This window comes from Phalaenopsis equestris, unplaced genomic scaffold (assembly GCF_001263595.1).
Source record: "Phalaenopsis equestris unplaced genomic scaffold, ASM126359v1 Scaffold000094, whole genome shotgun sequence".
Lineage (NCBI taxonomy): Eukaryota > Viridiplantae > Streptophyta > Magnoliopsida > Asparagales > Orchidaceae > Phalaenopsis > Phalaenopsis equestris.
Genome location: NW_018164536.1, coordinates 7,004,250 through 7,031,092, shown reverse-complemented (window position 1 = coordinate 7,031,092; position 26,843 = coordinate 7,004,250). Strand labels below are relative to the sequence as shown.

General features: G+C 35.9%; 1 protein-coding gene across 1 annotated transcript in view; it reads left to right on the top strand.

Annotated features, from left to right (window-relative positions):
- The first annotated feature begins 3,518 nt into the window (after positions 1 to 3,518).
- The window catches only part of LOC110020194 (altered inheritance rate of mitochondria protein 25), a 33,881-nt gene continuing 10,556 nt past the window's right edge, over positions 3,519 to 26,843 (top strand). The window contains 6 exon segments of the mRNA XM_020718200.1: positions 3,519 to 3,596; positions 3,724 to 3,768; positions 4,837 to 4,902; positions 5,000 to 5,047; positions 5,049 to 5,075; positions 5,445 to 5,506. Of these exon segments, the coding sequence (XP_020573859.1) occupies positions 3,519 to 3,596; positions 3,724 to 3,768; positions 4,837 to 4,902; positions 5,000 to 5,047; positions 5,049 to 5,075; positions 5,445 to 5,506 (326 nt within the window).

The window sequence follows — 26,843 nt, the reverse complement described above, 5'->3', positions numbered from 1 at the left end:
ACCAATCCCAATGCTCCTACTCTAGAGCTCTCTTCCTCCTTATAGGACCTTGACTCCACTCCGAGCGACATCCTCAGCACAACCCCTCTTTTGAATGAGGAGGTGAGTTCTCCGAGTAAGGTATGCAATCAATTATTCTCCTTCTATTCTATGACAAAATATTTCTCTTTTCACAGTTTATCGTCGACCTATAAAGTATTTGCTACTACCCTAATAGACCATCAGATCCCTGCTACTCTTGAAGTTGCTCTTGCTGATCCAACATGAGAAATGACAGTAATGAAGGAGATGAATGCCCTTCAGGGAAACTATACGTTGGATGTTGTGGATTTTCCTTGAGGTAAGAAAACTGTAGGCTGTCGATGGATTTGTAGCACCAAGTTCAACTATGACAGATTCTTTGAACGTAACATGACACGATTGGTCGCCAAAGGGTACTCATAGACTTACAGAGTTGACTATGAGGAGACATTTGCTCCAGTGGCTAAGTTAAGCACTATTCGGGTCCTATTGTCACTTGCGGTGAATCCATGCTAGTCTTTAGTCTAACTAGATGTCAATAATGCGCTCTTAAATGGAGAGTTTACAGAAGACGTGTACATGTCTCTTTCTCCTAACTTTGACTTTATTGCCTTTAGAGGGCAAGTATGCAGGCTACGAAGTCTCCTTATGAGCTAAAGTAGTCCACAAAGACCTGATTTTACAAGTTTACAAAGTTGGTTGTGGGCCATGGTTTTACTCAGGCTCAATTGGATCACACCCTCTTCTTTCGACATTCCTCCAATGATCAGGTATCTATCCTTATTTCCTATGTTGACGATATTGTTCGTACAGATAACAATCTGTCGCATTAGAGTTTTTGAAAGATATTCTTGCCATATCCTTTGAAATGAAGGACTTAAGTTTATTCCGGTACTTCTTAGCCATGGAAGTGACTCAACCATCTTGAGGTATTTGCTTGTCTCAACGCAAATATGTGATTGCTCTCTTGACAGAGAATAATCTTCTTCTGAGCAAACTTGTTGTTGTTCCTATGAATCAAAATGAAAAATTATTTGATATTCCCAATATCATGCCTGTCAACAACACTCATTACCAACGTCTTGTAATTCTTCTGAGCAAACTTGTTGTTGTTCCTATGAATCCAAATGAAAAATTATTTGACATTCCCAATATCATGTCTGTCAACAACACTCATTACCAACGTCTTGTAAGAAAAAATATCTACCTTTCCCATACTCGTCCTGTCATGCAGTTGGCATAGCAAGTCAATTCATGTATGACCCCTATGAGCACCATCTTCAAGCTGTTCACTGTATTATCCACTATTTGAAAGGTACACCTGACTCATGTTTGTTTTATCCCATCATGCCTTTCGATATATTGTTGTTTATACAAATGCTGATTGGGTCGGACCGATTCATGATCGAAGTTCCACCTTGGGATATTAATTATTTAATTTATTTGGGTTGGACCGATGGGGCAGTCTTGTCACGTGGAAAAACAAAAAAAAATAGTCTATGGTTGCTCAGAGCAGTGTTGATATTGAGTTCCAATCAATGTCATTGGGAATATGTAAAGCTCTCTGGTTAACATCATGCTCCGCAAACACTGTATGCCAACCTCCATCTCACTGCAGCTATTATGTGATAATAAGGTTGCAATCAACATTACTCGCAATCCAGTTCAATATGATCGTACCAAGCATATAGAGATTGACAAACACTTCATTAAAGAAAAGATTGAGTCCGAGGAAATGTATGTTTCTTTTGTGCCCTCCAGTGGTCAACTAGAGAACATCCTCACCAAAAATTTTTCTCTTTCTTTGTTCGATAAAATCCAAGTTGAAAATGACTGACATCTATGCTTCAACTTGAGGGGGTATTAAATTTATAACGACAAGTTCTAGTCGTTATTACTTCTTATTAGATATTATTCCCTCATTATTTTTTTCCTATTTATTTTATTATGTTTTATTTACTTCCTATTTGTTTTATTCTATTTTTATTTCTTTTCTTTATTGTGTCTCTATTTTAATTAGGTTTAAATATTCCTCCTATCAATAATATCAAATTGTTTTAGTCACAAATTGAACATGAATTTTCACTTGAATGCTGTCTACGCAAAATTTTAAATTCCGGAAGATAAAAGCTTATTATAACAATACCTTGACTTCTATTTTTGAAAAGAACAAAAAATTAATTTATTGTGAGCTATAACATTAGAGTTTTTTTGGTAATGACATGTTAATTGACAGCATATTGTTAGACTATTATATTACAGTACCAGAGATTGTTATACCTAAATTGTAGATATTAGGAATAAGATTCATTTGTTTTGGTCCTAGGAAGTTACATAAATGTTTTGATAGAAATGCTTTCATAATGGGTGATGAATCCATGAGAGAGATACCTATGTTTCGACATAGTGTAGGGGAACAAGATGACAGCTTTAAACTAATCTCCTTGTCTTCTTATGTCAAAAATTGGAAATTAGAATTATGGACAATTAAATCTCTTGGCGTGATAGGGTCATTTCGAATCAATTTTGATTTTTGATTTTGTTTTGTTTATATTTTGATTTAAAATAAAACATGTTTGAGATGATATAATAGGTTCAATTGTTTTTTATAAACACTTGAATCAATTTAGATGTTTTGAGTGTTTTAACAAACAGGCTAATTTGTAAAAAAAAAAAAAAATAAATACAGGCTAATTTGTTTTTAAAAATAATAATAAAAAAAAAACATGCAAAAACTAAACTAAACAACACATAAAAAAAAAAAAGTTATCCCAAGCAAGCCCTGAGTCTACTGATTGTATTTGAGAAGGTATATTAGGCTTACGAGTAGTGATGATGATATCTAGCTTAAGTTACATTTTCTGAAATGGTATTCGTTTTGCTAAAGCAGGATCTATTTATTTAATTTTTAACCAATTTATTAATGAGATATTATACAAGTAGGAAGATTGTATATTATTAATATTATCAATATTGGCAACATGTGTTTAAGGTATGGTTTTATGTCAGCCATAAAGCAGACCACTTGTAGTTGGGACGAGGCTAACAATGCATAATGTAATTTCTCCTGATAATAGAAACATTCAGGTATATAAAACAAGTTTCCAAATATGTTCTGGAGCACCAATTATCTAAAACTTGCTTGAGATCAGAGTCGACAACTATGATATGAATGATCCATTTCTGAGTCATTCTAAAAAAATTAGCATAAGAATCAAAATATACACCTTTTTTCGTGTGGACACAAAACAAGCATATTTTAATAATCCTTTTCCTTTATGCTGTTGTTTAACTTTGTTTGGTTTAAAGACTTGGTCCATTCAATCTATTCAGCTTTCAAATTTCAATGGTTTTGCCACTTTATGATGTAAGATAAATGGTTCCAATAATGGATACATAAACTATGATAAGTATAGTACTTGTGATTTGTGTTTTCTTTCCTTATTCTTCGACTTATTTAATGTTTTAAAACTGATACGATTTTATTTTTGGTTAATATGCTCATTGTTGGATATTTCTTTGTTAAATCACAGGAAAATAGGTATGCAATGATGGATCCTTGCTATCCTCAGTTGGTATGGAGTTCTTCCTTCCTATTAAACTTTCTCTTTTGGACTTTTATTATTTTTCAGTTAGGATGATTTTTTTTTCTTTTTGGCACTCTTGGGTATTTGGAATGTTAATTTCTGTTTTTCATTTCAGCCTGTAGGTTTTATTCGTGAACAAAGCAATGTAATCATGAGGCAGGTAGGCTGCTCCCTTCCACTTAATTATTCACACTGAATGGTATTATACTTAACTTTCCCCAAGCTCTGTGATTTTAAATCTATTTGTCGTAGTTTATCAGAAATTCCCTTATATTGAAGCATTATATAGAATATTTCAGTAAATTATGTGCACTAAGGTGGTTTGTTACTGCAAAACTATGTACATCTTAGTTTTCAAAGTGATTGTTGTTTTTATTCTATAGGAGCTCCTTAGGGGTCATTTGGAATCACTTTTGTTTTTTGTTTTTCGTATTTATTTTGTTTTATTTATGTTTTGATTTGAATTAAAACATGTTTGGTTGCACTGGTTGTTTAAAAATAAGTTGATTTATTTTTGTAAAAATAGAAAAAAAAAACTTTAAATAAGCTTTTCTTAAAAAACAAAAGTCCCTTAGTAACTGTCTGACATTTCAAATTGCATTTAAGGCATTTCTGTATTTCTATTAGACATATGGTCCTTGATGAAAATGCAGAGCAGCTGGAAGGAATTTTTATTGGATTCTTTTTATAATCAAAATGTGGCATCAAGAGGATCCATTTTAGATATTGATGTGTATTGATCTGTGCACATAGGGATGTTTAACACGAGGGTTCACTGATCGTACTGGTGGGTTTTTCTGTAATGGCTTTTCTGTGTTTTTTTTCCCCATTGAATCTATATTTGTAGTGTTGAAATTTTTTCTAATTATGGTATGGAGCTTAGCATTTTCATTTCTATCTTGTGCTTAAATTTATTTGGAGGATTTGCATACATTCCACTTAATTCCCATGTATTTACATATCTAACACCTAAACGTAAATTTTTACATACATACCACATGAACTGTGCATGAAAAAGGTGTATTTTAATTTTTTAGAAGTTAAAATGGTGGTATTTTTGTTGTGATATGAATGATTTGGGTGGTATAAATGTAAAAAGTAATGTTTAGGTGTTAGATATGTAGATACATAGGAACTGGGTGGTATGCATGCAAATGCCCCGAAGCCCCAATCTCTTTCTGTTTGGGTTACTTCTCAAGTAAATTTTATGTGTATTAAAATCTTACAGCTACTTCGTTCAAGACGGCCATTTATTGCTCACATAACCGATGCTATGGGCAATGAAATATTTAGGGTAACAAAGCCTACTCCCTGATGATAGAGAACTTCTAAAACTTTTAAATTCTACTTTAGGTTTTTCCATCTTTATGCTATATTATTTTTAGATGTAGGTTCGCAGGCCATTTTGGTGGATAACCAGTTATTTTTAGATGTAGGTTCACAATCTATGCAGAGGTTGATGGAAAGGTATTCAAATTTGCGGGTTTATTTTTCTCGCTGTTTGTGTGACTTTTGTAAATTGGATATGGTTGCAGGAAGGTGCTATTGGATTTTATCCTTGTTGCTTAGGAATATTTACATGCATGCTACTCGACTCCTATGTATTTACATATTTAACACCTAAAATTCAATTTTTACATACATACCCACCTTACCCATGCATGAAAAGGTGCATTTCTCTTTTTAAAAGTTAAAATGATGGTATTTTTGATATGTGAATGGTTTGGGTGCTATAAATGTAAAAAATAAAGTTTAGATGTTAGATATGTAAATATGTAGGAATTAGGTGGTATGTATGTAAATGTCTCAATTATTTATACATCATTTTGTATGCAGGAAATTGGTGTAGTTTGCAGAAGATGGCACCTTTGGAGGCGAATATACGACTTATACTTTGGGTATCATTTCATTGTCTTCGTGTCAAACTTCTCTTTATCTTTGATGGGAAAATGACGGAGTTTCATTGGATTTATATTTTTTGGGGCATTTACATACATACCACACAATTCTTATTTTAAATATTTAACACCTGAACTTTGATATTAACATTTACAACACTCAAAATTTTAACATTGCATAAAAAAAAGAAAATAACATTGCTTCTAACTTTTTAAAATTCAAATGTATCTTTTTATACATAGGTTATAGCATCTAGGTGGTAAAAATGTAATATTCAAACTTTAGGTGCTAAATATGTAAATTCATAAGAATTGTGTGGTATGTATGTAAATTTCCCTATTTTTGAATTTAAATCATATCTGTACCTGAAATATCATTCATTATGTTGTACTTTTTTGTTTTGAGCTAACTTTAGAACCTTTTAGCTTATTGATTAAAAAATATTTGAATTCGACGCGGCAATCTTTTCAAAATTGAGAAATTGCAGTGGCTTCATGAAGCATTGATGCCATACAATGTAGATTCTTTTATTAAAGTGTATCATGCTTGGACTACTGCATTTTGTGAACTGGATGTAATTTTTTTTGGAAGTTAAAAAATATGTATTTTTTTGGGATACTAGATTGTAGAGGATGTACCATGCATCAGAACATAGTAGCTTTGGCTGGAGAGTAACAAATATCTATATGGGAAGTAAGAAGTAGAAAAGTTGTAATTTTTTGAACTGCGGCATAAATTTAGGGCATTGTTACTAAAGTAAGAAGTGTAATAAATGGAATAAAACATATCAGTTTTTGCTTGGATCAATCTTGTTTCAAAATCTGCGTGCTAACGAAGGAGCTTGGCTTGCATTTTATTAAATGTGAATCTACTTGGATGTGGATCCTTGGAGCATACCCTAAAATAGAATTGGAGCTGGTTTCCTTTGATGGTGTAAATTCAGTGAGGAAGCATGTCTTTTATTCACTGAAGCATTAATAAAATGGAAAAAGTTGTAGAAACCATTTCTACATAAAATTGATTTTTCTGTTTCAGTATTTTCTGTTCCCATTATAGGAAAAACCAACTAAAAAAGAACTACTAATTTTCTGTTTCAATTTGTACAACAAACAATAAGAATCTGTAATCTTAGCAAGCATCACTATGAAGATGAACCTTTGAAGCCCTCAAAATAAGCTCACACTCAGGAGAGCAATACCATTGTAACAAAGATCTTACTTTTATGAACTGTCTTAAGGACAATTACACTTGCACATGCTTTTTTCCTTATGTCCCCATCATTGCTGCTGTTTTTTTTATTCTTTTTTTGTGCATGTATCCGTAATAATTGTAAGTCATCTTTTATTCTCCAAGTCTAGCCAAATTTGAAATTTAGTTCGGAGCTGGAACTTACAATAGATTCTGGTTAGTCATTGGAACTAAATCTTGTGTTTGTTTTCTGTTTTTTATCATTCTTTTTTTTTATTTTACTAAATATTTTGTTGGAAGATTTTGTGTGTTTGTTTTCTGTTTTTTATCATTCTTTTTTTTATTTTACTAAATATGTTGTTGGAAGATTTTGATACACACCACTCAATTCCTATGTATTTACATTTCTAACACAAACTTCAATTTTTACATAAAAACCACCTTACCTTTGCATGAAAAGTTATTTCTCACTTTTTTAAAAGATAAAATGGTTGTATTTTTTGTGAAATGAAAGAATGGGTGGCTTAAATGTAAAAAACAAAATTTAGGCGTTCCATATGTTGTATAATATGTAAATGCCTCTATTTTGTTGTGAGAGGGGCCTAATGTGCACGTCCATTGTATTGAGGATTGTCGCTTGGGTAAAATGTTTAACTTTTTGGTATAAGAACTTTCAAATGAATCTTTGGATCAATCGATTTGCAGGGAATCTATAATGGATTCTATGATTGCCTGCACAAAACTACATGTCATTGAATTCATAGTTAATACTGAAATTCCGAATAATGTGAAATTATATTATTGATATGAAATGGGGGTATAAATAATCTTTACATGAATTCTAAAATAAGAAAAACAATAGAAATGAAATAATAGGAAATGAAAGATATACCACCTATATCTTCAAATAGTCAACAACAACAACAACAAAACCTTTATCCCACTAAGTGGAGTCGGCTACATGAATCCCTTTTCTCCATTGCGTCCTATTTAGAGTCATATTTTCATTTAAATATAATAAATTAAGATCATTTTTTTATACAATATGCCCAAGTCATCCTAGGTCTTCCTTTGCCTTTCTTAACATAAGTAGAATCTAAGACATCTACTCTTCTAATCGGATCATCAAATGATCGATATTTAATGTGACCAAACCATCTAAGACGATTCTCTCTAATTTTGTCCGTCACTGGAGCTACACCAACCCTATTACAAATATATTCATTTCGCATTTTGTTTCTAAGTGTAAAGCCACTCATCCACCTAATCATTTTCATCTCGGCAACACTTAACTTAGTTTTATGCTTCTCTTTTAAAGGCCAACATTCAACGCCATAGAGCATTGCAGGTCTCACCACCATAGAGCATTGCAGGTCTCACTACCGTCTTATAAAATTTTCCTGTCAGTCTAAGCAGCACTTTTCTATCTCACAATAGGCCCGAAACTTTCCTCCACTTCAACCAACCAACTTGAATTATACTAATAACATCTCCATCAATATCACCATCACTTTGAAAAATAGGCCCGGGATTAGGGTTGTAAACGGATAACATCCCCATCAATATCACCATCACTTTGAAAAGTAGGCCCGGGATTAGGGTTGTAAACGAGCCGAGCCTGAGCGAGCTCATGTTGGCTCGTGTTCGGCTCAATCGAAATTGGCTCGTGAACAGTGTGTTCGTGTTCAACTGGAAAAACTTATTCATCTGGCTCAAAATTGGCTCGTTACTCGTAAGGCTTAAATAATTATAATAATTATTTTTTAAATAAAAATTAAATAATAATTTTTTTCTAAAAAAACTATTTGTATAAAAATTAATTAATTATAATTTATAATATTTAATTTAATGAATATTTATTATGTGTGTGTATTTATTTTTGAGCCAATTAGAGCTGAATACAAGTGAACAAACTTTTGTTCGTTTTCGGCTCACGGCTTCGAGGAGAACGAGAGGGGGAAGATCCGGTTACGACGACAGCAAAGGAGAAGATCCGGCGCAAGTTTAAAAATTTGTTCGTGTTCGGTTCGTTAGATTTAACGAACGAGCCGAAAACACGAGTTGTTTACGAACAAAGAGCCAAATTGACAACCTTAGTCGAGATGTCTAAGGATCGCGGAAAAGGATCGCGGAAAGCGGAAAAGGATTGCTAACGGGAGATCTGGCGTCGGGCTGTGGGATTCGTCGGCCAAGGAAAGCCCTAGCCTTACTCAAACAAAGAAACAAAGGCCTTTAGACTCCAAGGTAGACTTCCATAATTCAAGTTTTCCTTGAGACTTTTCTCGTCTTATCCATGAGAAGGATATCATCAGCAAAAAGCATACACCAAGGTACATCCTCCTGTAAGGGTCCAGTAAGATCATCCAATATATCTCCAATTTGTCAATTCATATATCTCTAATTAGTTAATTCATATTAATTATTTGAAGATAAAGGAAATAACATAAAACATAAAATAAAAAAAGAAATAACTCCAATCCAAGGAAATAAATTTAATCGTCATAACTTCTAACAAGAATGAATTTTTTCCTAATATAACTTCTAACACTTCTCCTCAAGTTGAAATATCGTTGAAAATCATGTTCAATTTGGATTCAAAAACATTAAACAATGGGCGAGGAAGATTTTTTGTGAGGTAGAATTTGAAGTCTTCATCCCATACTTAATAATCAATCCCAAGAGTATTTAGTTGACTACAATTGTCTTGGACTGTAGTTTATGCAGTGTCTGTAGGTAGACGGAAGACTTTTACAGATAATGTTGTAGGGAAGTTTGTAGGGAAGTACATAACCAACAGAAAATGTTGCAGGGTATGACTTGTCAAAAAAAAAAGAAAAAACCCTGAAAGTAGGCCTTGCTGCAAGAAAAGGCTCCAGAGGATAGTCTGATTTAAGAAAAAGTTTTGGAAGAGGGCTTGATGTAGGAAAAGGTCCCAAAGGAGGGCCTGCTGCAGAAAAAATTTTGGTGGAGGATCTGCTGCAGAAAAAACTCCGGAGGAGGGCCTGATACAGAAAAAGACTCTCAAGGAGGGCTTGATGCAGGAAAAGGCTCCGGAGGAGGGTCTATTGCAGGAAGAATTCCCGTGGAAGACTTGCTGCAGAAAAAGCTTCGGAAAAGGGCCTGCTGCAAGAAAAATTCTGAAGGGGAGTGCTACAGGAAAAGTTCCGGAGGAATCAATAGAACGTGGTTGTAATGTACAACAACTGACAAAGCTCATAAATTCTATAGCAAAGAACATTGCTTCGATGACGAACATAATCTCTTTTGAATCGTCCCTGTGTTGGCCAATATTCCAATAAATTGAGCCTAGCACTAGAGCTGTGATAAAGGCCATACCTAGTCTTTGCTAGATTGTACCCCGGACTCCAATATATTGACCACTTCCATGCAAAGATTTGAATTGGCCATAACTGGATTGGGTATATTCAATTGAGAAGTAAAGATCAGATGTGCCAGGTAATGGCTTTTGCTATGCTCTCTAACCAATTCCACATTTCGCTTGTGCTGTGGAGAAGAGTTGTATATCTCTGCAAAATCATTTTTTAGTTTTACTTCTGTGGCGACAGAACTTGCTTCCAGCATTCATGTTGCTCGGTTGGCTCCATCATCGATTTTTCAAACTCAAGAAATTTTCTCAAAATATTCTATTAGCTTCTGAGAATTCTCTCCCAATGGTTCAGAAAAAATTGCTCGGCCCCCTTTTTTTTTAGCAAAAGTAACTCATCCATGGATTCAAATATGTCAATGCTTGGTTGGCGGATGGTACAGACAACAGTTCTTCCTGTGTTGACACAGTTTTTCACCGTTTTCATGACAATGGCAGCTAATCTTGCATCAAGACCTGATGTTGGTTCATCCATGATGAGTTCCTGAGGGCTTGCAAAAGATGGGGACAGCCGGTAGAAGTTTTGGCTGCTTACAGGAATTTCCAGCAACGACGGGAAGGAGGTCGGGATACATCAAAAAGATTGCAGGAAGATTTGTCTCCACTAAGGAAGCTTGCAGGAATGAGAGAAATTTTTTTCTAGCTGAAGGAGAAGGATCCGATTGCTGAATAGTCTGCTAGATGTAGCTCGTTGACGGGAAAGGATGCAGGAGGGAGTGCCAGTGGCGGGAGGTCCTGCAGGGGATAGATCTGGTTGCAGGAAGGTGCTTCGGCGGTCCTGGAGGGAGATCGGGTCGGCTGGAGGAAGGTCCAATGGCTGAAACACCTGTCGAAGGGATATTTAGCCGGATGCCTTCAGACTCTCCTATAGTACCTGTCGAAGGGATATTTAGCCGGATGCCTTCAGAAACCTGCAATAGTTGTCCATAGGAGAACACTTGCAATAGTTCTCCATAGGAGAAAAACCAGCCCGGTGAAAACCTGGTGAGAAGAAAACTACTGGGAAGGTTACCACGGGAGAAAGAGCTGCTGGGAAACAAAATGTTGGGAAGATCTTCATGGGAAAGATCTCCAAGAGAGAAATAACTGCTGGAAGGAGATTTAGTCTGCTGTTGGAAGGGGTGGGCCGGCTGGAGAAATTTTCCTCCAGGTATTCTCACAAGGAGGTTGTAGGGGATCCACGCTGCATATGTTGGGAGATTCATGGGCCTGCAGGAAGTTCCTGGGAGATGCTTTCATGGGAGATTCACTTTCTTGTGAAAGCATGATTTTGAATAGAGTGGTATTGTCGTCTGTAGTGGTCGACTCCAACAGCTGGTTCTTGCGGCGATGGACTCCAGACAAGCTTGTGGCAATTTGGGAAGGAACTTGGTGTTTATGGGTACCAAAGAAGAAGCAAAAGTCGTCGTTTCAAGCGACAGTCTTAGTCGCGGTAATTGAGGCAAGAGACTTCCTTCCTGCAGACAGGATGACAGGAAGGGAGTCCGACGACTTTGGAAGGAGGACCGACGACTAGGGTAGGAAATTTGACTCTGATACGATGTTGAAATTCAGAATAATGTGGATTTAGATTATTGATATGAAACAATAGTATAAATAACCTTTACATGTATCCTAGATAGGATAGACAATAAAAAGGAAATAACAGGAAATGAAAGATTAACACCTATATTTTCAATTAATCAATCATATTAATTACTTAAAGATAAAGTAAATAATGTGAAGCTTAAAATAAGAAATGAAATAACTCTAATCCAAGGAAATAAATTTAATCCTCATAACTTCTAACAAGAATAAATTATTTCTTAATATAACTTCAAACAGTTCTTATTCTTCTATTTTAGGCGAGTACTTATTTTTTTGGATGAAATTTGAAAATAGATAAAAAATGACTTTAAATGATAATTGAATAGAGTCTTACGAGAAATACACTGAGAAATTCATAATTGCTAAAATCATATATGAGATTGGAAACCCACATTGTAAATGGAAAAAAATTGATTGTATTAATTTTTACTATTGAAGAAAGGTGAAGAAACTATATTCTCTTATTCTATCGTATTCATATCACAATCATTCCCCTTATTATATGGGAACAACTAGGTCAAATATAATTAAGACTAATATAACTTTACCAAATACAAAACAAACAATAAAAAAAGTCATTCAACATAATAAGACAAGAATAAAAAATTATAAAACAAAAATAGGAAATTTTCTCCAATAGCTTCCAGAAATTGAACCTATGGGGTCAATATGGCTGGCGGTCTGAGCCACCTAACAAGGACAATTTCAGACTCTCCTATGTCATAGATGTTGTAAAGATCCAACTTGGTATTCAAATTAATAAAACTGCGCAGAGATAGGGATTCGCTGAAGACATTAACGACTTGATGAGTTGGAATGTAGATTAAGTGAAAAATGCCACCAATAACATTTTTAGAGATAAAATATCTATCAATCTTGATGTGTTTGGTCCTGTCATGATGTATGCAGCTCTTTGCAATACTAATGACGATTTGACTTTATGGGATTGGTCATGTAGCATTTCAACTCATTTTAGTAACATTTCAATCCATATTCTCTCACAAATTCCCAAAAAAAGTGCTCGATACTTAAGATTCTGCACTATTGCTAGAGACTTTTGTTTGCTTCATGCTCCTTCATGTGACAAGATTCCCCATATATAGGAACAATACCCATATGTGGATTTTCTATCTGTGAGTTCTCTTTCCTAACTAGCATCAGTGTACACTTCTACTTCTATATTATCTGATTTTTTAAACAATAACCCTCTGTCAAGGGTCTTCTTAAGAAATCTCAGTATTTTTTAAATTATCTCTAAATAATTTTCATTTGGACTATCTATATGTTGTCTCACAATACTAACATAATAAGTGATATATAGTCTAGTGTGTGACATGTAGTTATGTTTTCCGATCAATTTCTTGTATCTACTTTTTTCCACTGGTGTTTTTTCTCCCCATGAATATAACTTTTTATTGAAATCTATAGGAGCTCAATGGGTTTACACCCCAACATTCATGTCTCTTTTAGTAATTATAGGATGTACTTTCTTTTGGATATCATAATTCCCTTCTTATACCTACCCACTTCTATGCCCAAAAAATATCTAATAGTTTCTAGATCCTTTATTTCAAATTTAGTGATAAGCATCTTCTTAATCTTATCAATCTTTTTTTCATTATCACCTATCAGAATCATGTCACTACATAGACAATGAGTGTAGTTTTCTTACTTGTGCAAGTTTTATGAACAACGTATGATCAGCTTAGCATTGGATGTACCCATTAAATTTCATAGTCTTGACAAGTTTATGGAACCAAACCTTTGGATATTGTTTGAGACCATAAAGTGTCTTTGTTAGTCTATAAATCAGATGTTTGTTTGAGTAATTTTTCTGACCTGGTGTGATTTTTGTGTACACTTCTTTCTTAAGGTCTCCATTCAAAAAGATATTTTTGATATCAAGTTGATGCAGTTCCCACTCTTTATTCACTGTCAAAAAAAAGAACTCTTATGGCGTTTAGCTTGGCCACTGGTGCATATGCCTCTTGATAGTCTATCTCATAAGACTAAGTAATACTTTTGGCCACTAATCTAGCCTTGGACCTCTCAATGCTCCCATTTGCTTTATACTTGATATTGAACACTTATTTGCACCCAACAGGTTTTTTATTTGAAGGATGTTTTGTAAATGTCCATGTGTCATTTAGATCAATTGTTTCAATCTCTTCTTCAACTATTTTTTTTCATTCTAAACTTTGAAGTGTTGCATAAATAGACTTGGGTATTTGCACACTATCAAAATTATATACAAAAGTTTTATAAGGTAATGATAACTTTCTATAGGCAGTATAGTCCTAGATAGGCTAATTTGTGCAACTTCTAATGTCTTCTCCATTGCGTTCCATCTCCTTTGGAACTTCAGAGATGTGTAAATTCAGGTTTTGTTGTGAATAGTCCTATGGTTGTATTTTGTATTTATCCTCCCTGCTCAATGGATTTTTTTCTCTTAATGTACACTCAAAGTTTCTTATGCATTCCTTTTTGTCAATCTCTGGTTGGATATCCTTAAATGGTGGAGGTTGGAAGACAAGATGGTTAGAGGGAAGTAGAACATGTTGTGTCGACTCTAGTTTAGTGTAGTAGGATTGTTTTTCACCTAATTTCACTTGGACTCTCCCCTTGAATTTCATATTTAGAGTAGTGTCCCAAATTTGATATTCACCTAGACTCTATCATTGAATTTCATATTCAAGGTAGTAGGATTGTTTTTCAAAGATTGTAACATCCATAGAGTTATATTATTTTTTAGTAAGGGGAGAATCGTACTTGTACCTCTTTTGTTAGAAGAATAATCAAGGAAGATACATTTGATGTATTTTGGGTCAGGCTTTGTGCGGTTTGGTGGGTGAATGTGAACAAAAAAGAACTAAATATTTTTAAAGGAAGATTGGATGAGAAGACTCTAGCACGAGGGTATGTTTCCATCAAAACATGGAGAGGGGTGTCAGTCAACTTTTTGTTGATTTTGAAAATTTAGAAATAATTTTGAAATTTAATTTAATATAAGAGGCATATAGTTTGGGTTTTGAAAATAGTATATTTTAATTTTTGAAAAATGAGACCAAATGAATCTCATTCGTCCAATAGTTTGTATAATCGCGCTCAATAACACAAATACTACACTCTCTTGAAAGATAAGTGTAGACCTCGACGATAAACCCAATCCTGCAAATTAAGAGATTTGTGACATACTTTTGGTCTGTGAACCTTTTATGTGTGATTAAAATCAAATTAAAAAAATAATAATAAATAAGATATTAAATATGATTTATTTTACCTGAGTTCTAAGTTCCCTATATAGTCAAACCCCTATAGTTAATTACATCCCAAATGACGGGTCACTTGAGAAAACTTTGAGAAGACTAGAGTCACTTGAGAAAACTCTCTATAATGATCAGAGGTACTAGTCTTCAAGATTTCAAGGTTTAGGTTTTCACGGTAAGGATGTGAAAAAACAAGTGAGAGTGACTCAAATAGGAACAGTTATTTTCAGGAGTCCAAAAAAATAAGTGAGAGTGACTCAAATAGGAACAGTTATTTTCAGGAGTCCAAAAAAATCCAAAGGAAGGAAACGGTAGGTGATGTCACAGATCCTGAGGAGAAATCTCAGTGCCTTCCCAAACTATCACAATGTGTGGCTGGTGGCTGAATGTTTTGAAGGCGATTTTATTTGTGTTTAATCCTGTCAATTTTATTATTGGGGTCTTACATTTGCATAATATCCGATTATGCAAATAGTCCGTAGAGATAAAAGGTTTTACGTCGTTCACGTCGTTCTGGACGACAACCTCGGAACTTAAGGCGAGTTAGGACTTATACTGCTCAGTATGACTGTGCAGGAGCCTATATGTTGTTTAGACTAAGAAAGTTTAGCTGTTGTAGACTTGTTTTGCTGTTGTAGGATGACGACCACCTCCACTTGTAGACCGCTCCAAGCTCCTTGCCACGCTACCCACGAAGTTGCTCCAAGCTCATCGTCGAAGTAGCAGTCCTAAAGTCTAAGGTTCAAAAAATTTTTACCAGGTGTGTTCCAAAGTCTTGGTTTTGCTGTCATTATGGGGATGGGTTAAAGTTGATTAGAGCGACACCGGTTAGGATTCCATGGTTAACTATAGAGTCAAGTCCCTATAGTTAATTACATCCCAAATGACTAGAGTCACTTAAGAAAACTCTCTATAATGATCAGAGGTACTAGTCTTCAAGATTTCGAGGTTTAGGTTTTCACGGTAAGGACGTGAAAAAACAAGTGAGAGTGACTCAAATAAGAATAATTATTTTCAGGAGTCCAAAGGAAGGAAACGGTAGGTGATGTCACAGATCCTGAGGAGAAACCTCAGTGATTTCCCAAACTATCATAATGTGTGGCTGAATTTTGAAGGCGATTTTATTTGTGTTTAATCCTGCCAATTTTATTATTTGGGTGTTACATTTGCATAATATCCGATTATGCAAATAACCCATAGAGATAAAAGGAGTCGTTCTGGACGACAACCTCAGAACCTAAGGCGAGTTAGGACTTATACTGCTCAGTATGACTATGCAGGAGCCTATATGTTGTTTAGACTAAGAAAGTTTAGCTGTTGTAGACTTGTTTTGTTGTTGTAGGATGACGACCACCTCCACTTGTAGACCGCTTCAAACTCCTTGCCACGCTGCCCACAAAGTTGCTCCAAGCTCATCGTCGAAGTAGCAGTACTAAAGTCTAAAGTTCAAAAGATTTTTATCAGATGTGTTCCAAAGTCTTGGTTTTGTTGTCATTATGGGGATGGGTTAAAGTTGATTAGAGCGACACCGGTTAGGATTCTATGGTTTCCTCGTTCCGGTACCACTATTTTCATTTGAACTTACTTAGCTTAAACGAATTATGAAATTCATTTAAACCGGGATATCTCGTTAGTAACCGTACCTCCTCCGAGGGACTCCCGAAAATTCAAAAGTACATGTTATGTGACTTATGTCTTTGTTTTGAAAATATTGTTTAATTTTTGAAAACCGTTTTATTTTGAAAATGAAATCACAATCAGTACCTGTATAATGTGTTAGAGCAATAGTAAATTGCAATGATAAAACAACAAAAAATAAAATGTACCTGTGTACGTGGCGTATCTACTGCTGCTATCTCTGTTGCATGTTTAGCTCATACATTTGCATAATATCCGATTATGCAAATAACCCGTAGAGATAAAAGGTTTTACGTCTTTCACCTCAGAACCTAAGGCGAGTTAGGACTTATACTGCTCAGTATGACTATGCAGGAGCCTATATGTTGTTTAGACTAAGAAAGTTTAGCTGTTGTAGACTTGTTTTGCTGTTGTAGGATGACGACCACCTCCACTTGTAGACCGCTTCAAACTCCTTGCCACGCTGCCCACAAAGTTGCTCCAAGCTCATCGTCGAAGTAGCAGTACTAAAGTCTAAAGTTCAAAAGATTTTTATCAGGTGTGTTCCAAAGTCTTGGTTTTGTTGTCATTATGGGGATGGGTTAAAGTTGATTAGAGCGACACCGGTTAGGATTCTATGGTTCCCTTGTTCCGGTACCACTATTTTCATTTGAACTTACTTAGCTTAAACGAATTGTGAAATTCATTTAAACCGGGATATCTCGTTAGTAACCGTACCTCCTCCGAGGGACTCCCGAAAATTCAAAAGTACATGTTATGTGACTTATGTCTTTGTTTTGAAAATATTGTTTAATTTTTGAAAACCGTTTTATTTTGAAAATGAAATCACAATCAGTACCTGTATAATGTGTTAGAGCAATAGTAAATTGCAATGATAAAACAACAAAAAATAAAATGTACCTGTGTACGTGGCGTATCTACTGCTGCTATCTCTGTTGCATGTTTAGCTCATAAATCATAATATAATTTGCAGGGAATTTTAATAAATTACAGAGAAAAGAAGAAAACAGTTAGCAACTGAATAAATCGTAACAACAGTTAGGAACTCCAAGCAGGTGATCCTAAAGCTCCGAATAACACTCACCAAACAACCCTAAGCTTCCAAACAACATTCCCTAGCACTAAACAACAGTTTTAAGCCTCTAAACAACAAATCCTAGCACCAAACAACAATTTTAATCACCAAACAATAACTCTAAGCTTCCAAACAGCACTCCCTAGCACCAAACAACAGTTTAAGCTTCAAAACAACAATTCCTTGCACCAAACAACAGTTTTAATCTTCCAAACAGCACCAAAAAAGTCATCCTAAGCGTCCGAACAACACCAAACACAACACCAACCAGCCATCTTAAGCTTCCGAACAACACCAAACAACCATCCTAAGCTTCCGAACAACACCAAACAACAATCCTAAGTTCTCAACGACTCTAAACAGCCATCCTAAGTTCTCAACGGCTCCAAACAACCATTTTACACTTCCAAATAGCAACTTGGACATTTCCTACAGCATCCTACAGCGATCAACAACTCCAAACAGCAACCTAGACACTTCCTACAGCTTCCAACAGTGATTGACAACCTCAAACAACAGTTATACAACAATTTCTTAGCCCAAAAAGCACTAAACAGCAGCCTACAACACTTGTAAGCTTAAAAACAGTAGCATACAGCTATCGGCACCTCCAAACAGCAGGTCTACAGCAATGGACAGCACCTAAACATCAATTTTAAGTCATAATCAGCAACTTACAGCAGTCCTAAGATTCCTACAGCACCTCTAAGCTTAAAATTATTAAATCCTTTACAAGATCAACAAGAATATCGGGTAGAAAAAGCCCTCAAAGCTTGTCTAAAACAATTAAAAAAAATCATGTCAAATGATGGGAGTGTCATACACAAATCAGCCCATGTGCGGTCCCAAGATAGTGTATAAATCCTAAAGATGCGATAAATCCTAAAGATGCAAAGATGTGCTTCTCATTAAGCAATGGAAACACTTCTTATGTAGAATTAAGGGTTCGGGTGGTGTAAAGAGAAAGTTTAAATTTCAGATATGTTAAGATATAAGAGTGGTGTGACAGTATGCATGTAAATCTTCCTAAAAAAAACAATTCAGGTAGGCAAGCTCATTTAATAGACATAAGGCGGCAAGCTCATTTAATAGAAGTAGGCAAGCTCATTTAATAGACATAAGGCTCTTTATGATTTTGACAAGGAAAGATCCAGTGACATAAGATTTCAATCGTCACCAATCTCTTAATCATGCTTAGTTGCTTATCACACTATAATGATATTCTCAACTTACAACTATCGTTTAACTTATAGATAATTACATAACTTCCTAATAGAGTAGAGATTAAATTAGAATCAACTGTTACGAGATAGTGCTGCGAATGCATATTAAATGAATTAAATGACTTTGAAATGATTCTTCTTAAAGTGCAGATGAGAGAACATAGGGTGCCAAAGTAGAATATAAAAAGAGTTACGAAAGATTTACTAGCATACCACCAGGCATACCACTCAGCTCCTATGTAGTTACATATCTAACATCTAGATTTCAAATTGGACATCAATACCACCTTTCAAGCGTGTCCGACGAAGGGGACCTGCCAGCAATCAAATCCCGCTTCAAGGCCGATCAGGGCCGATCGGGCAGCCTCTCAACAAAAGAAGCGGGACGAACGGGTTGTTCGACCGTGGGAGAGAGGAGTAGAGCCGAACGACAGTTCGATTGTGCGAGGAAGAGAGGAGGCGGAGGGCTTCGGTGCAGGAGGCGGCGAACGGGGCTCCAGGTCACACGAGGGAAAAGGAAAGGGGGGCTTCTGCGCGTGAGAGGGATAGCAGGCGAGCGAGATTCTGTTTGCAGAGAGGAGCAGTGGTTTCGGTTCGCAGAGAGGAGAGCAGACGGGAGCTGGAGAAGAAGGTGGGGGCCGATGCAGGTGAGCGCGAGAGAGTTTCTGGGCGAGCGTGAGAGAAGAGTGAGTGAGGGGTCGAACTTTGTTGGGAGCGGGGAAGAGGAGTTTGCGGTGCAGAGGGAGGCAAGGTCAAGTGAGCCCGGGCGGTCTTCGGTTTGTCTGGGAGAAAGGATGATAGGTTGAGCGAGGGCGAGCGATGCAAAGGGTGGCGAGGTCGAGTGAGCCCTGGCGGTTTTCAGTTTGTCTGGGAGAAGGATGCAAGGTTGAGCGGTCGAGAGAGCCTGGAGCGGGGAATGGTTTCGAATGCCTGGAAGAAGAGGCGCCACTGAAAGAAGGGGCGCCAAATTGTATAGCCGAAGTTTGGATGGAGCCGTTACATAAAGCAATTGGCGGGGGATTAATTCGTTTTCATTGGCAGAGGAGACTTAATTAGAAAACAGTTAATCATTAATTATATTCAATTAATGTGTGATTAAATGATATATTTGAAATTTGAAATTTGAAAATTGAAATTTGTGAGCTGGTGATTAACCTGAATCGAGCCCGAGTTGGACCTAGATTGAGCCTGGGCCTGTGTCCCGCTAAATAAAATGTGCATCGATTTCCGTGTCATTTGTGTGTGCGTAACCCTAGCAATATGGGTGTTCTTTCCGGCTAAAGTCGACGTCCTAGACGCATCCGTGTGGTCCATTTCGTCATCCGAATTTGTCCTGGCAAGTTTGTCGATGGTCGGGCCAAAAATGTGTTAAATTATGGTGTCCGTGAGTGCTCGAGTCACAAAAGGTTATGTAAGGTCGTTTGATCCTATGGAAACTCATTTTCGAGCCCTTTACATGTTAGTCCTTAGCCCTTGCAACTAAGGGTCAAGTACTTGGGACTACTCATGCGCTGTTTGCAGAAAAAAAAACAAGTTAAGAAGTGGCTCGAAGTTCTACGGGAGGTGGGCTGCATTGCTAGTCCGCTAGGATGGTCAATAAGAACTCCTAAGGCTAGATTTTGAGTTCTGGAAGTACGAAACTAAGACCTTATTGAAAATGAGACCAACAAGAAGCTTTGAATCCAAGGTCCCTGCTTGACATTTTATATAAAGGTAGGTGACTTTGAGCATTGCATCTCCCCAAAAAACTTTTTGGACATTGTGAGAAGTGTTATAAACTTAGATATCTTTTAGGATTGTCTATTCTTTCTCTCAGCTATCCCATTTTATTGTAGAATCTCAACACAAAAACTCATATGGCTAATACTATTTTTTGCAAGGTAGAGTTCAATGATTGAGTTGAAGTATTCATTTGCATTATCAGTTTGAGAATCTGAATTTTTTATTTGAATTGAGTGAAAATCATATCACGGAATGACTGAAAGATTTGTGTAGTTTGACGTTTTTCCTTCATGAGAAATATTCAATTGACCATAGTATTATCATCAATTAAGAAGGCAAAACATCTGAATTCATTGATGGTTTTCTATTTGTATGGTCCTCAAATATTACTGTGGATGATAAAGAAAAGATGTGAGGGTTTGTACTGAGACAGAGGATAAACATTATGAGTATGCTTAGTCAATTTGCAGGTTTCACATTGATAAAATTATGACTTTTTATTAATAAATAGTTGGGGTACAACTTTGCAACATAATGAAAATTGGGATGACCTATACGATAATGTCATAATAGAACTCGACTTTCAACAAACTCAAGTACAACAGAATTATGAACATGAGAAGATTATGATGGAAAAGACACTTGTGTGTTAAGAGAATAGCTCACATTAAGCAGTTATAACCCTCAACGTAATTCAACACTATCAATCACCTTCCCCGAATCCACCCGTATTTCAAAAGAGCTGGAATGAAATTGACTAACATAGTTCAAATTATGAGTAGCTAATTGAATGTAGGTTGCAACCTAGTTGGGGAACGTATAACACAAAAGAAAGCTAAATATATTTGGAGATTTTACTTCTCCTTTCCCAACAATCTTGGAGTCAGATACATTGACAAGCCTAATAAATTTAGAGGTGGTGATCTCTTAGGCTCTGTTTGGCGCAGCTGTAGCTGTCCAGCTTTTCAGCTGCAGCTGCGCTGCTCTAGGAAGCTACTGTGGCGAAGCAGCTTCGAGGAAGCTGACTGTCTGTTTGGTACAGTTGTGTGAAAACAACTGCAAAACAGCTGTTTCTGGAAAAATGACAATTCTGCCTTTGTTTGATAAAACTGTTTACAAGATGACTGTAACAGTGAAATTTTTGAAACTCCAGAAGCAAAATTTATTCTCTTCTCAAAGAAAGATACCATTCTCAGATCACCACTCAAATCCTTAACCTGTAATAGACAATCAACGAACCGATCTTGACTCCCGGTGAGATTCGAATCAGGTTGAAATCCTAATCGATTAGTTCAAAACTGAAGGTTAAGGAGAGCAGAAGAAAAAAGAAACAAGTATTAGAGGTGTGAAGTACTGGATATCGATCCAGGGCTTCGATCTGCCGCGAAGTGATGAGGGATTTCCAGAGATATTTCTTCTTTCTGGCTTCGCCGAACGAGAGGCAGAATTGAGGGCACCGAGATAAAATGCCGAAGGAGAGAAGGCGGGGCCGCGGGGTCGATCCCGCAGCCCGCTTTTCGTTCAGATTCTCGGCCGTCGAAGATGAAACGCGGCGCCAAACAATCTTCTTCGGCGGCCTCCCGTCGCACCGCGGGGATAAAGCCGCGCCAAACGGACCCTTGGTAGATTGTGAGAGCATGAATATCCCCAGTCATGTGATCAAAACTTCTTAATCTATTCTTATCCAAGGTCAAAATTTTCTGATGTTAGCAAGATAGGAGGATATGATACCTTGATGTATCATCAAACTGGTAGGTTGTGTAGTTGTGCTAATAAGAAGCTTCTTCAACGCCCCAAACTATTTTTTGGTGAAGGGACTAAGGTCAGCCAACCTTTCATAAGAGGTTGCAGCATGGGCTTTGCTATCTTGGTCCTTACTCCATTGTCCAAGTTTTCAATCTATAGTTTTTCATGTAGTTTCCAACACTTATTCTTTGTGTGATCAAGTTTCTTACAATGCTCATACGAAGGATGATTTTTTTTTGGCTTCGAATCATGGGAGTAGTTTTGTGTTTACAAAACTAGGCTTTCAGTGCTAGATAAGCCCACACATCCTGCCATCATGAGTTTCTTTTTGCTTTCTTCTCTTCTAACCTCAGCAAAGGCTTTTTTAGTGGTAGGGAATGACTTTATTCCCATGATTCTCCCTCTAAGTTCATCTAGGTTCTTATTTAGACCCAATAAGAATTTGATCATCCTTTTATTCTCCATTTCTTACAATGCTCATACGAAGGATGATTTTTTTTTGGCTTCGAATCATGGGAGTAGTTTTGTGTTTACAAAACTAGGCTTTCAGTGCTAGATAAGCCCACACATCCTGCCATCATGAGTTTCTTTTTGCTTTCTTCTCTTCTAACCTCAGCAAAGGCTTTTTTAGTGGTAGGGAATATAGCTTCCTGTCGGCACTTCCTGTCGGCACTTCCTTATTATTTTGCACAATATAGCATCTTGTCGGCACTTCCTTACATATATATGATGCATATCTAATTGTAACCAGTACCTTGATAGTATGTTGAAGTATTGAATAATAGTTTAACTCTTTTTGTCGGAGCTCATGTAGTTTTGTTTCAATCTCAAACAATTCTGCAGTATTTTTTTGTACTAGAATAAGTCTCACGAGCTGCTTCTCAATTCTATTGTGTTGACCTGTAAAGTTAGAATTTTTTTCTAACTTCTGTGATCATAGAAATAATCAACCAATATATTATGTTCCTGGATCTTTCATGTATAATGGTTAGGATCGGTGAGCTCAAGAACTCCGCCGTTAGGGCTGTCAATTTGGCTCGTTGTTCGTGAACAGCTCGTGTTCGGCTCGTTCGTTAAGCCTAACGAGTCGAGCACGAACAAATTCACACTTTACATCTATTTTTCTCAATTTTAGTTTAACGAGCTAATTTCGAGCCGAACATGAGCCAAACACGAACACGAATATTTAAATCGAGCCGAACACGAACACACTGTTCACGAGCCGATTTCGAACACAAGCTATTTTGAACGAGCCGAACACGAGCCAAGCCTGAGCTCGCTCAAGCTCGGCTGGTTTACAGCCCTATCCACCGTTTCCTGTGAGATGTTACTATTTTTCATTTTTCATAAATGTACACAAACACAAATTGAGACCATTGAGTTTAGAGTTTGTGATAAAGATAGAGAGTTCGGGGGCTGTTAGCACAGAATTCATGGTTCTTGATTCAGAACTAACCACTGGAGTAGTACTAGGCGCTTTCATTCCGTACTTGGTCATAAACCCTATGCACATTTAAGGATGGATAATGGAGTTGGTTGCTGTTTGTTGTAGGAATGGAATCCAATGGCTATGATAAGGAGCAGAAGGGGGCCCTCAGGTTGCCTGGAAGGATTTCGACGGCTGCAAGGAGGTTTCCAACTACTGGATGGCTGTTGGAGAGGCTATGACGTCTCTAGGAGAAAGTTAGGGTTTGTTTTCTTTCCTAGTAGAATAGGAAGAAGTTGAAGCAGTTGAACGAAATAGTTGAGGAGAAGAAAACAAAAGAGTCGAACGAAGCAGACGATGCCCTAATTTCGTCTCAGACGACGCAAGAAAAAGACCTCGCAAAAGACACAAAAAAAAATCCTCGTAGACTATGCAGATGAAGATGAAGCAAACTTCACTGGTCGCAAATGTCACAAATGACAATATGCAGAGATGCAGATGTTGCAAACGATGCTTACGAGTGAACTAAACATGTCCAGCTGAACCTGGCTTTGATACCATTCGAAAAGATGGAGAAACTATTTTCTCTTATTCAATCGTATTCAAATTACAACATTTAGCTTTATTATATGGGAACAACTAGGAAAAACATAATAAAGACTATTACAATTTACTAAATACAAAACAAACAATGAAGGAAAGACATACAACATAATATGAAATGAATAAAAAAGAATAAATTTTAAGTAGCAAATTCCCTTCAATGCTTCCACAAATTTTAGTTATGGTGCTCATATGGCCGGCGGTCTTGGGTCACCTCGCAGCGACAAAATTCCACACTACTCAATCTTACTCCTAGACCAATTAATAGGAAATAGAGAATAAAACTAATAAATATAAGATATCACCAAGATAAGAATCATTCCTTGTGCTAGTACAAGGAAATAATTTTTTCTTGAAATCCTTGATTTCCACTTACATTAAGAGAAGGGTAAAAGGAATCATTTCCAACCCAAAAGTTATTGAATTAAGATAGAAATTAAAATATAATGTTTTGTACATATCTCAACCCTTTATATGTTTAATCAAAAACAACAGCACTGCCCACCTCCCACCGCCCCACCCTACATATCTCAACCCTTTATATGTTTAATCAAAAACAACAGCTCTACCTAAACAAGAAAATATCACACACACACACACACGCCTCCTAAATTTAAAATAAAAAAAAATTCATAAGATAAACTGGCAACTCAATCCTGAGCTAGAAATCTTGAAGCTTGAGTCGTGAAGATCCTGTAACTATTGTAGTTATAAGAATAAAAGCACTTTTGCATTGATTTGCTTGACATGAAAAATGGCTCCAAAAAATTATTGTGCTGATATTTGTAAAGTAAATTCAGGCATAGTTGTTCCATGTACTCTACAGAAATTATCAATAATGGACATGATTTCATTGCCACTAATAGCATTATAAATAAGATTAGTATAAATGTTTGAGAGTTGTGCGAGTGATATTTTACATTTGAATTTTGAAGGTGGAAATAAAGAAGAATTCTATCCATTGATTGATAGTTCTTGATATGAAAACGAGAAAGATGCATTAAATCTATAGTAAATACTAGAATTTTTATATTTCTAACTGATGAACTTTCATCCTAATATGTTCATTGATTTTATATAATCCCATTTTCTAGTAATAAATTTCTTAAGAATTTATATAGAAATGCTCTTAGGATTTCAACGAGCTATTACGTTATCAGTTGACTTGAATTTCATGGATCTCTTGTTCACATTTTCAATAAAGTTGAAATTGTCATTATTAAAAGTATGTTTACGGTGAATAGTGTCATGTAACCTACGCAAATGACTATTGAATGATAAGTGTGGTATGATTTATGTAATATACTTCCTAAAATATTAATATGATGAATATATTTTAGTTAATTTCTAAAGAAGCGGATGAAGAGAATTTGAAAATTGAAATTTATGTTTTTTGAGTTTCACAGAATTTTTGTATGATAATATCATAATAGACAACAAATATTTTTTTTTAAGAACTAGTTTCATTTTATGTCCATGTAATTGTAGATTCCATTTTTATTCTATTCTCCGTTTCTCCATACTCATCTAGTATATTTTAGCCCTTCTGCTTAAATGTTATTTTTACAAATGCCATTGACTGTCACTTGATATTGTTTGCTAGTACTGGGAGAATACTTCCACAGAAAAGAGTGATTGAACTAGCACCACATTTAAAGAAATCAATATGCAATCACAAAATTGAAGAAATTTTAAAACTTAATATGAATAAAATCAAATTTCATTACATGCCTCGCATTTTGTGTATAAGCATTTTGTTTCCATTTTTTGAGATGGCAATTTTAACGATCCTAATCACAATTCAAAATTATCCGAGGGTTCACATGAATAAGGTATCCCAAGATATTGGAAAGTTGCTAAAAAATTTAATGATTAAGATAGAAATAAATCTAATGCTTAGGAAAGTCATCTACTACCGAACCAGTGATTGATGGTTGAGCTGACCCGGACAATGACCAAACTGAGCCAAAGCATCAAACATTGGACAGCACATCTCATTCACAGTGGCACCAGTAATAATCGTAGGCTTGTTTCATAAATGAGTTTATGACTTTAAGAATATACTACTAAATAAAACAATTAAAGTAAAGAACCCCACAAATTAAAAAGACTATGTTCTTCTATTGAATCTATACCTTCTAATCTCTAACAAGCTTGTTCATAATTAAGGAAAACTGTTGAGTACATGGTATTTACCTCATCAATTTAGTTTTTAGCATTATAATGATGCAAACATATTGTATAATGACTTCGATATATATTATTTCTTTCCAAGGCCTTACTAAATAGTAAGGGACATTTATTCTCTACCTAAACAAGAAAATATGCCTTACCAATGATTATTTTTGTTCACATAAAACAAACAATGTATATACTGTTGACCTTATTTTTAGTGAGGTCTAGTCTTTCTCTTAGGATTTAGGATCTAGCCTTAGGGATCTCCCTTCGACTATCTTAGAACCTTAGAAATGAGACCC